At 43.3% G+C, this 12,739-nt stretch overlaps 1 protein-coding gene across 1 annotated transcript in view; it reads right to left on the reverse strand.

Annotated features, from left to right (window-relative positions):
- The window catches only part of trappc9 (trafficking protein particle complex subunit 9), a 493,006-nt gene that overhangs the window by 440,350 nt on the left and 39,917 nt on the right, over nt 1-12,739 (reverse strand). Inside the window, 1 exon segment of the mRNA XM_079521861.1 lies at nt 1,111-1,254. Coding sequence (XP_079377987.1) covers nt 1,111-1,254 — 144 coding nt within the window.

Here is a 12,739-nt window from a genome sequence, read left to right on the forward strand (position 1 = left end):
TTATTTCATTACGTCAGACATTACGTCAGACCACAGCTGATCATGCTATATAAAACCTTACACCACTCAGTTCACACGGGTGTGATTTTTTATTTTCTTATGAAAGCAGAGAGTCTTCTGTTTCATACGGTATATAGTATTTATATGTCGCTATAGGCCTTATTTTGTGAATATTGAGGAGTTCACGTCCATGTCTTCTCTGAAGTTATCTGGTGGGCACAAGCTGCATTCAATAACCAATTACTGTCTAACTGTACATGGGATCAATGTTTACTCTTTTCCTCGTAAAAGTACACATTCAGGGCTTTCATTCGGTGTATAGGATGTATAGGATATTTATTGGGTTAAATTTTATATCTGCCTGTCAATGTCTCTGACTTTAAACCATCCATAACTCTGCTCGCTGTTCAAGATAACCACTTCCAGGCAAATGCAGGTGTTGCAAAAAGGTCAATATCTCCAGAATGGAACATGGTAAAATCAAAATGTATTTTTTAAATTGAAGTGGACAAGTTCAGCTTTCTTTTGATGTATGCGTGTGATTCTCGCTATAAGAGAACATTTTGCTGTGGGCCCCCGAACAAGGCCTTTGTGCAATGTTAAACGGTAGCAACATCCAAATAGGCCTGTTGAGATCTTGTAGCAATCAAAGTGTTAAAAACAATCTACTTCCGATTGTTTTGTCCGTATCGGTCTAAAGTTCACGTGTAGAGGTTTTCGTGCATATTGATCAATGATCCTCGGAGGAGATAGATTTTAACTGTTTTTCATATAATTCAAAATGGCGGTGATCTAAAGGCCAGAGGTCAAATGTAAGAGCACGAAAGTTGTTCGGCATGAGGAGATGCATATGTGCACCGAAGTTTCAATGCCGACGGTCAAACGGTTCATGAGCTATGCGCCTTCAAAGTTTGCATTTTCAATTGAGTGCTATAGCAATGGTCGTGGGCTTCGCATCGTCACCGTTAGCCATGGCCCCCTACCATGTTGCCGAGTGACTGCACGGTTCAGCCACAACTGTCATTTTTGGCGGAAGGAGAAGAAGAAGGAAAAAAACAGACAAAAACAATAAGGGACCAAGTCGGCTCTGGTTGTTGAACGTGATCTGACCTTGATCGGACAGGAAGTCCAGCATGGTCTGCAGCAGGAAGGACAGGTGTCGGACAGACAGGCCGGGGTTGCCCATACGACGTGAGGCGTACACCAGCTCATGAAGCAGACGCATCTGCACTGCAGCCCAGCCGCGGTGGCTTCCTGAGAGAGAGAGAGAGAGAGAGAGAGAGAGAGAGAGAGAGAGAGAGAGAGAGAGAGAGAGAGAGAGAGAGAGAGAGAGAGAGAGAGAGAGAGAGAGAGACGGACGGACAGAGAGAGAGAGAAAGAAGGGGGGGAGAAAATATGTGTTCTTTAATTATACTACTACACCATACATATGTTATGCAAATACCCCATAGTACATTTAACCCATTAACCCATTAAGACCTGTGGGCGATTCTACATCATTTGTAGAATCGGGTAGAAGACATTTAATGTCTTCTAAATCAGTAGTTCTCAAACTATTTTGTAATTCAAAAGTGAAGTGCTGTGAGCTTGTATGTCTGCTATTATTGATAGCCAAGGCTAAAATATGAAATGCTTTCCTGGGCCTTTTGGTGTTTTAAACATTATGTTATAATTTAGCTATTGAAGAATAGCAGATCTACAAGCTCATAGCGCGCCACCGAGTGGCGCGCTATGAGCTTGTAGATCTGCTATTTTTCAATAGCTAAATTTTTCTGCTATTTTTGAAAAATCATGAAAATATTTATTTCAGAAAACAGGAGGATTTAGAAGATTTTTTTTTTATTTTGAGGTCAGGCCTAAATGGATTAATGAGTTAAAACCGGGAAAGTATCCGTGTCATTTTAGTTAAGAAGTAGTTAATCACAATCATTTATACCTGTACGCTACGTACCACATTTCGGCTATTCAAAAATAGCAGCGATACAAGCTCACATAGCGCCTTATTGTGTGCCGCGCTGTGAGCTTGTAGATCTGATATTTTTGAAAAATTGTGAATCTTTACAACGAGGTATAGATTGCAAGGATGGGGCATTCCTGGAATGAGTAACACAGCTAAAGGTGTGTGGCGGGCCCCCAAAACATTGGCCAAAATGGGAAACGGTTGGTATTCAACCCTTGCTTTGAGTTGCTTAGGCCTGATTTACACTGGCAGACAAATCTAGCCTGAATCAGATCTGTGCCACATCAAGATTGAAATCCGATTGGTTTAAATGGTCACATGACTCATTTAGACAAATCAGATTCCAATCTGGATGTGGCTCAGATCTGATTCCGGCTGGATTTGGCTGCCAGTGTAAATGGGGCCTTAGTGGATTGGATGATTGCACTCTCCCACAGTAATAAGGAAAAAAACAACACATATTGTCCAAACGCAGCCGTAACAGCTTGGCACCTCCTCATGCTGGTCACCAACCGAGCCACATTTTGCTGTGGGATGGCATCCCATTCCTCAACCAGGATTTGTTGCAAGTCATCCAACGTGGTTCTGTCTGTCTAGCACGTACAGCACGCTCAAGCAGATCCCACAAGTGTTCAATTGGGTTGAGGCCTGTCTGGACTCACGGCATCCTCTCCACTCCCAAATTAAATGGACCCTTGGCAGGTCCATTTGGCTGCAGTTCCGTTTGGTTCCGGGTCCAATGGTTTCATTTTACACTCTCAAGAGTTAAATTATTTTTGAAACATCTGTATAACTTCATTTACAAGAAGTCTACACAATTAGAGAATATAGAAGAATTGGTATTTTGATCAACGTTTGCCTGTTATCTCTCCTATGGTACCAGTGCCACATCAATAAAGCATGGAATTGTGGACAAAATCTCATCCAACATCAAAATATTCTTTTGTTTGGATCCGAGACGCTAAATCCCATCAAATGGTGGTCCGTGGCTCAAATACAGAATAAATAATGGGCCTTGATATGAAAAGGGTTGAAAACCAGTGGCTCAATAGCATCCCCAATAGGTGGCGGTGGCTCAGGGGTAGAGTTTCCGGATGGTAACCGCAAGGTCGCCAGTTCGAACCCGGGCTCCGCCAGAGTTAGTGTCGAAGTGTCCTTGAGCAAGACACTGAACCCCTAATTGCTCCTGATGTGCTGCTGGTTGGCCATCGGTGTATGAATGTGTGTGTGAATGGGTGAATGTAATGCACAATCTATGTAAAGCGCCTTGGATAAAAGGCGCTATATAAATGCACCATTTACCATTTACCATCCCTCCCTGACGGCAGGGCCTTACATAAGAACCTCAGCTCCCCCCCCAATGGATCCCTAGAGGTCCCACTCCCAGCTGTCAAAATTGCTGCTTCACCGTGAGGACAAAGAAAACAAGAGCAAACGGTGGAGAGCTGTGGAGACATGGGCGAGGGCATGTGGGTAATTAATCTGCATGCCGGTTCACTGAACCGACGGCGATACCGGTCAGTAATAAACATTCCTGCTCCTGTGGTTGTTACTCGTTCCCCAACGACTCCTCTGACACCTTGAAAAACACCCATTAATGCAAATCCCTCCTAAGCTATTTTCTTCCCCTCTGCAAAAACTGCACCCACTAAGCAGGCTAAAAATAGAGTCCCACCTGTCTGCCAGTGATTTTCCTGTGAACACCAGTGCTTATCTATAGGGCTAGTAATCCAGACGACACTGTGGCTTTTTTTCCTGTGGATGTGCCTGCTCTCTCTCTCCCTTTGGGGGGGAAAAAAATGACTTCATCTGTGGTATTTTCAAGCCTTATAGTGGAGGTGTCTCGCAATCCAATTAGCCCATTTTGGGCGGGAACCCCTTTTGGTGTTAGCATTATGTTATGCTTTAAGCTATTGAAAAATAGCAGATCTACAAGCTCATAGCGCGCCACCGAGTGGCGCGCTACGAGCGGCACGCTACGAGCGTGTAGGTCTGACATAGTTTTGTTGGAATGTAAGAATGCTAGCATTATGAATTTCAGGCAAAAATACTTGCCAATTTATATTAGATATATTACTCGCCCATGTTTAAATTAATTGCATTACTAAAATCTGAAAAACAAAAAGTAATCTATAAACTGGGTGCTTTTCTGAAAAATGTTCTTCCACTGTACAAATAGGGAAAGCCTTTTGATATGTCGATGTATATCATGTAATGTAATGTATACTGTTGATTGTATACTTTTATGAATATGTGCTCCAAACCATGTGATCATGGTCGTGAGTTAAATAAATGATGAGAAACATAGCTTTTTCAGAAAACTGTCAGGATGTAGAAGACATTTTTAGAATCCGTTCTCAGGTCAAAATGGGTTAGTTAAGATAATGACAGCGGTTGCACCGCCAAGCAATCGCCCCCCTGTCACACACACACACACACACACAAACCCTGACACAAAAGCCACCGTTCCTCCGGCCAACTCCGAGGAAAATGGGCGAATTTCGCAGGTCCCTTTTGTAGGGAGATGAGATGCCTCGTTCCATTATCGTCGGCCTCTCTGTTATCATTAGCATGTAAATATCACAGGACGAGAAAACTCCCTGGCATTGTGGAACCGTGTTAAAAGAAAAGGAGCTGTGGGATAATCACGTTTTGTGGGTCTACGTGCGGGGACACATGAGAGATAAGGAGACAGCCGGCAAGAGCCCTTTCTTGCCTGTGATTTCTGGAGGGAATAAGGGGAGGGGGGGCGAGGGGGGGGTACCTGAGCTCCTTAAAACCCCATTTGCCCTTCCATATCTTAAGCCGTGGCAGCGTTATTGCAGAAATGCACCATTGAGTCCTATTTTCTTTCTCACTTGAGCTTTCTCTTCGCCAGTTCTTATCGCTCAATAAACTCCCTCCCGACACCTTCTGCCAAAACACTCACAATCACCACACCAAGGTTTTCCACCCATCATCAGCCCTGCAAGGACTCATGGCAGGCACCCAAGCCGTGGTGGTGGTGGTGGTGGTGTTAGTGGTGGGTGTACTTGTATATAGTTCAGGTCTTGTGAGATGACCGTTCCAGTTAAAAGGCTAATGTGAACTGCTTGGCTAGAAAAACAAAAAAAAGAGTGGTAAAGTATGACGCATGTCTGTCTGAGGCATCCAAAAAGCTGTTCAGCCCTCTAGAATTGTTTGTTGCACTTTGGTTGTGCTGCAAAAATGAATTTGAAAATGAACCCATATGGGATAATTCGGTCAGTAAACGTGAAATAGTCAAGACTGAAGCCCAAATGACACACGTGTGTGTGCACTGAAAATTGCAGATATACTGTAGATTCAGAAGCTCACAACGCTTTGGATATCCAATGCATTAGCATATCCGACAAAAGTTGTGATGAACTTGTAACTTATATCAGCTATTTTCAATGTCTTACGACGGAAGCATAAATTAGCTTTCGTTGAGTAGTATTATACAGAATTGAGTTTGGTGTTCGAGGCTCTGAATGTGTCACTCCCTGCCAAGCATAAAACACGATGGTAAACTTCCCCCCCCAGAGGAAACGTATAGCATCAGAGCCGACAGGGTGTGGATGACTGGGGTGAAGGAGAGGGGTGATGAAATGCAGGAATGGTGAGCAGCAGCAGCAGCGATAATTGGAGCAGCAACGGTTGCAATCTGAGCAGTGGAGTGGCAGCATGGTGCGGACTGCGGAGTGAGAAAGTGAGCAAGTGCATTTCACAGCTTAACCCATTTTGGGGCGGGAACCCCTTTTGGTGTGTGAGGCATTAGGTTATACTTTAGCTGTTGAAAAATAGCAGATCTACAAGCTCATAGCGCGCCACCGAGTGGCGCGCTACGAGCTTGTAGGTCTGCTATTTTTGAAAAATCGTCGTGAAAATGTGGTGCAAATCTTTGAATATTTATTTCAGAGCGAACGTTTTTAACTAAAAATATTTGCTTCTGGGGGATCCCTGGAACAACATATTTTGAGATGGGGGGCCCAATAGAGATAATTCTGGGGGTCCTTGACATGAAAAAGGTTAAGCACAACTGACATAGAAACATGGGTTTTTCAGAAAACTATTAGGATTTAGAAGGCTTCTTTTTTTAATCGCCATCAGTCCAAAATGGGTTAAATACACCACCATATTACAAAGTCGGACGTGTGCTGCAGTGAGAGAAGTGTACCACGTGTCTAGCAGGGCGACTACAGTTGATGGTCTGATGGTCTTCTCATCATGCACGTTCACTGAAGCATGTCATGAGCATACACGTTCACTGACGCGAGAATGACGTAGAGCTGAGCGAGTTTGGAGAAAAAACTAACTTGCTAACCGCCTAGAGATTCTTAAAAAGTCAACAGTCGCCTATAACAAAGCCTTGCGTCTGGCAAGGCAGGCGTATTTCTCTGGCATTATTAATGAGAACAAGAAAAATGCCAGAGTCCTATTCTCTACCATTTTTTTACAGATTTTACAGATTTTGCTTATTCCTTCTAAATCTCTGTATATCAAATATAGCCAACTCATCAAATCTCTTAGTTACATCAATATTGTTCTTCGCCAATAGTTGGTTTGTACGTTTACTTTATACAGTTCGCATTGGGCATTTCCACTGCCACGCACATTCCCAGCCATTTCCCATGATCGCGGTGGTTTGACCCAGTCCCAGAGCCAACTAATAGAAGAGTTACGACATTGAGGGGGCAGAAACCGAGCGCTCGAGCTCTGTTCACGCAGCCTGAACTGAAAAGTTTCAGTTGACAAACATAGCAGTTACTTTTGAACGCTTGATGCTGCACAGACCATGCTAATGCCTGCTAAAGCTAATGTTGACAGCCTGACTGTGTGTGTGTGCGTGCTTGCAGGAGAGAGGCAGGCGGAGGGCTCTCATCTGGGAGTGCGCACACACACACGCACGCACACACACACACACACACACACACACACACACACACACACACACACACACACACACACACACACACACACACACACACACACACACACACACACACACACACACACACACACACACACACACACACACACACACACACACACACACACACACACACACACACACACACACACACACACACACACACACACACACACACACACACACAGAGAGAGGCAGGCGGAGGGCTCTCGTCTGGGAGTGCGCACACACACACACACACACACACACACACACAGAGAGGCAGGCGGAGAGCCAGACGAGACACACGCGTGTGCGTGTGTTGAGTTTATGCTTTGAGCATTTTTGCCCTCTTCCATGGCATTTGCAATAAACCAATCATTCTCCCATGTTGATAAGATTATTTAAAACTTGAGAAGCACTAAAGCAGTGGTTCTGAACCTGTGGTCTGGGGCCCACCAGTGGTCCTTGAGGGGGTTCCAGGTGGTCCCCAGCTAAATGATGGAGAGTTGGTAACCAAATTAACCCTTATAGATCTTTAACTCTTGAGAGTGTAAAATTAAACCAGTGGGTCCATTTGGTTCAATTTCACACTCTCAAGAGTTGAATAATTAAAAACATCTGCATTACTTAAGTTATTTACAAGAAGTCTATACAATTTGAGAATGTAGAAAACATGTTATTTTGATCAACATTGGCCTGTTATCTCTCCTAATGGTACCAACATCAATACAGTTCTTTAGTTTGGGTCTGGAAGGCTAAATGTCATCAAATGGTGGTCCATGGCTCAAATGCAGAATAAATAATGGACCTTGATATGAAACATTTTGACAACCACTGATTTAAGGTATATTTAGAACGGATAAAAAATATGCGATTAATTTGCGATTAATCGCAATTAAATATTTTAATCGATTGACAGCCCTATTATTATATAAGACGGAGGCAACAATTGTGCAAATAGCCAATCTACAAGTTCACAACGACCTTGTACTGTACATCTGCTATTTCACAATTTATCTATGGAACCATTCCGTTGCTTGTCTGGGTGGGGGGTCCCCAGTTCAAATATGATTACTTTGGGGGGGTCACAGCCTGAAAAGGCTCCTAAAATTGCTAGCCTACCACCTTGATATTAACAAAAAAAAGATTGTAACTTGTATTGCGTGGCCTTATGTAACTATTCATTGATTCACTCCCAAAATCCATTTGGCAACAAAAAACAAAACTAGAAAAAGTGCCCTTCTGGGCACAGGTCTCCACCAGGAGGATAGGACTGTGTGAGATGTTTGGCAAAATGTTTAGGAGTAATATAAACATGTTTTTTTGTTTATTTGTTTTTTGCAACAATTTTCTTCATTTTGTTGAGGAAATGCAGAGCCAGATCACTCATAGCATCGTTCCAAAAATGTGTTTTGCAAAAATCAACCTGTTGGTGGCGCTATAACAGGCCAATGTGAAAAGGGTGGGATATATTAATCAGCCTAGTAAGAAAATGTGTGAAAGATTTCACGTAAATTGCATGCTGCGTTCATGATTTGAGGCTTTTGTTCAAAACGGGGCAATCTTGCAAACTGTGAAAGCCAATTGTAGCCAATTAGGATGGAATATGAAATATCGGACAGATCCGACTTGAGCACATGACCATAGAGATACTGTGTAACGATTTGTGGATTTTTGGACAGAATCTGGAGGAGTAATATCAAAAAATGTGTTTTACAAAAGTCGGCCTCCTGGTGGCAGATGCGGAAAATGCAGGTCAAAGGTTTGTCCTTGGCCTCTAGGGAGTGTGCATGCAACGTTTCACGCAGATCGGTGAAAATCTGCCTCATGGTGGCGCTCTGGAAAATGGAAAATGTGGGGCAGAGGTTCATTGTTGGCATCCAGGGAGTGTGTGTGCAAAGTTTGGCATCGACCGGGTTAACGGTGCCGGAGATTAGCTGGTAACGGACGGACGGAAGGACGGACGGACGGACACACGGACGGAGTGCAAAACATACTCTCTCCCCATGCCTTCGGCCTGGTGGAGACAAAAATCACACCTGTGTGAAGTGTGGGGCGCTCACTTCGCATTATCTAATGTTTGGCTAGTTGGTGTCAAGGTGATGTATGTTTGCTCAGCAGTTGCTGCTCAGAAGGTTTGAGTGTTTACTCAGACCGAAAACAAATTAAAGGGAACATTGCCGCGGACCTAGATCTGCTATTGAAAAATAGCAGTATCTACAAGCTCATAGCGCGCCACCGAGTGGCGCGCTACGAGCTTGTAGGTCTGCTATTTTAGAAAAATCGTTAAAATGTGGCGCAAATCTTTAAATATATTCTTTCAGAGCAAACGTTTTTAACTCAAATCTTTGCTTCTGGGGGGGGGGGTCCCTGGAACAACATATTTTCAGATGGGGGTCCGCAGCCAAATTCAGACAATTCTGGGGGTCCTCGACATGAAAAAGGTTGAGCACCACTGACATTCAGAAAACTATTAGGATTTAGAAGCCATTTTTCAGGTCTAAATGGGTTAAACACACATAGATACGGAAGCTGCTGGTTATTATTCATAATGTATGAATTCTTGTTTCTGGACTGCCTAGGAAAACAACTGACAGATTACAACTTGTCCAAAATGCGGAAGCCAGAGTTTTAACTAAAACTAAGATGAGAGAATATATTTCTCCAGTTTTAGCTTCACTGCATTGCCTTCCGGTTTGTTTTTAGGATCGATTTGAAAATTCTATTACTTGTTTATAAAGCTCTCAATGGTCTCGCACCTTCCTACCTACATGACTGCCTGCCTATATATGTCCCCAAACCACGCCCCTACTGTGGCAAGTGCCCATGTGGCAAGATCTTCTGACTAGAAAGAATAAAAGAGGAGGAACTACACAAGAAAAACACGGGTAGAAATGTCTACCTACTGTAGACGTGTCTACTGTACCCCTGATCCCCTTGTTGTCCATTTGATTACTGTACCCCTGATCCCCTTGTTGAAAGAATTGTGAAAATGTGACTCAAATCTGGAATGTATACTATATTCTTTCAGAGCGAACGTTTTTAACTCAAATCTTTGCTTCCGGCGGGGTCTCTGGAACTACATATTTCCATGATGGGGGTCCTCAGCCAAATACAGATAATTCTGGGGGTCCTTGGACATGAAAAGGGTTGAACACCACTGACATAGAAACATAGGGTTTCAGAAAACTGTCATGATAGAGACATTTGTAGAATCGTCCTTAGGTCTAAATGGGTTACCCCATTTAGGGCGGGAACCCCTTTTGGTGTTTTAAACATTATGTTATAATTTAGCTATTTAAAAATAGCAGATCTACAAGCTCATAGCGCGCCACCGAGTGGCGCGCTACGAGTTTGTAGGTCTGCTATTTTTTGAAAAATCGTGAAAATATTTATTTCAGAAAACTGGAGGATTTAGAAGATTTTTTTTTAATTTCGAGGTCAGGCCTAAATGGGTCAACTGAAGGGGTTGAATACTTTCCATTAGAGAGCACATCCAGTGTGGGAGGTGCTAGTTGTGGCATGAACAAAATGCAAACCTCCTCATTCACATCCAGGAGGACCAACTCACAGACACTTTTCAGGATGACTTACTTCAACGACACGTCTTTGTTTCATCAGTTCAAAAGAGTACAACGCGTTTTGCAAATGAGCTTGGTCAGGTTAATTTCATGAACCTGAAATTAATCTGATGAAGCACATTTGCAAAACGGCAAAAACGCACGTTTTTGTGTGGCACTAAATGAAATAAAGACATGTCATTATTGAAGTAAATCAGTCTGTCCTGAATAGTGTGTGGTCCGTTCCCTTTCCATTACCCCGCCCTGAAAATGTTTTGTGCGAGGGACCCACCATACAAGATTTGTGTTGTTAACCCATTCTGGGCGGGAACCCCTTTTGGTGTTTTAACTAAGCATTATGTTATACTTTAGCTATTGAACAATAGCAGATCTACAAGCTCATAGTGCGCCACCGAGTGGCGCGCTACGAGCTTGTAGGTCTGATATTTTTGAAAAATCGTAAAAATGCGGCACAAATCTTTGAATATATATTCTTTCAGAGCGAACTTTTTTTATAGCAGATCTACAGTATAAGCTCACAACGTGTCACAGATCACATTGTGAGCTTGTATATTGCCCGTTTTCAAATAGCCGAAGTACTGTTAAAACGTTAAAAAGATGTTTATGCTACATCAACAGATGTCTCGTCGGGACCCACTTTGAGAACCACTGGTATATGGAGCTGTAAACCTCCAATGAACTCCGGCTTGTCTTCCATTCAGCGGTCGGTATTGGGTATAAGTGGGCAGGAAGCTGCACAGTGTAGCTCTGAACAATCCACCCCATGGCTTCCTTTAAACCATTTAGACCTGAGAAAAGATTCTACAAATGTCTTCTAAATCCTGACAGTTTTCTGATAAACTCCATGTTTCTATGTCAGTGGTGCTCAAACATTTTCATGTCAAGGACCCCCAAAAATACATGCAATTGGTCGCCGACCCCCATCTGAAAATATGTTGAAAAACGGTCGCTCTGAAAGAATATATTCAAACATTTGCGCCACATTTTCACGATTTTTCAAAAAATAGCAGACCTACAAGCTCGTAGCGCGGCACTCGGTGCCGCGCTATGAGCTTGTAGATCTGCTATTTTTCAATAGCTAAAGTACAACATAATGCTTAAACCACCAAAAGGGGTTCCCGCCCAAAATGGGTTAAACAAGGACCCCCGTGGTGAACACAGATGACCCTCAGGCTTTGTATTCAGCGGGACAGTTGTAATTTGTTCTGAATCACTCGCCATGAAGTGGGCCGGAGTGAAGAGTCGAGAGTCCATATAGAACAGAGAGGCTTATCATGGAGACCTTGCCACGGAGGGCAAAAAAAGCCTGGCTCAGGAGGACTCAGTTTTTAACTTTAACAGCAAGGTAGCGTTGGCCTGAATGCATAGGGGGCTTTTTACACGGCGTTGGTAGGGATGGATGTAACTATGGATTTTTTTCCTATAGATTACTTTTACGAATCATCGGATAATCAGTTCTGTTTTTTCTTTTAACCCTTTCAGCGCTATCATTTATTGAAAAAAATAGGATCTAATTCACGACAGCATTTTTTAAATTTGAGCTCTTATTTTGAAAAGCCGCCATTTCCGCTCCACTTGCAGTAGTCCTAAATTAGGAATTTACACGGAGCTGGGCCGGCCTTGTTTACATTGTGAATCCAGACCGGAGCTCTGCAGAGCTCCAGATCGTCAGCTCTGTGCCGTCAAAGAAACGCTGTTTTGACCAAAATGCCATCTGGGACAAGGAATAGGAGATATAGGCGATTGAAAGAAATGGATGGAATGGATTATTATGGCGACGACGATCTAAGATGGGCGATCCAGTGCTGTGCTAACAACACAGCTAGCTAACCGGCTAACGTAAGTAGCAGTTTGGCTCGAGCAATCGAACGCTCTATAAAAGCGCAATTGCCGAAGGGTTTCGTCAATGGCGTTAAGTGTTAGTATCAAAATTAGGCTTCAATTGACAAAGGTTTTCGGCAATGGCGCTGAAAGTATTAATATATCAACAAATCCAACTTGAAAATATGAATTGTTTAGCCCCATTTTATGCTTTGTTGCAAAACGGTGTTGTAAAAATATTAAAATCCAGTTCCAGACCCCCAGGAACGCACCCAGGGTGCCGGCCCGATTCCGGCGAGCCGCCCCGCGTCCAAAACGGTTGAGAAATGACAGAGTTACCGTGTGGGGGTCCCTTTACTGTACCCTCTACTGTACTGTACTGTACTGTACTGTACTGTACTGTACTGTACTGTACTGTACTGTACTGTACTGTACTGTACTGTACTGTACTGGCACACCTGAAAT

This window comes from Electrona antarctica (assembly GCF_951216825.1).
Source record: "Electrona antarctica genome assembly, chromosome: 15".
NCBI lineage: Eukaryota > Metazoa > Chordata > Actinopteri > Myctophiformes > Myctophidae > Electrona > Electrona antarctica.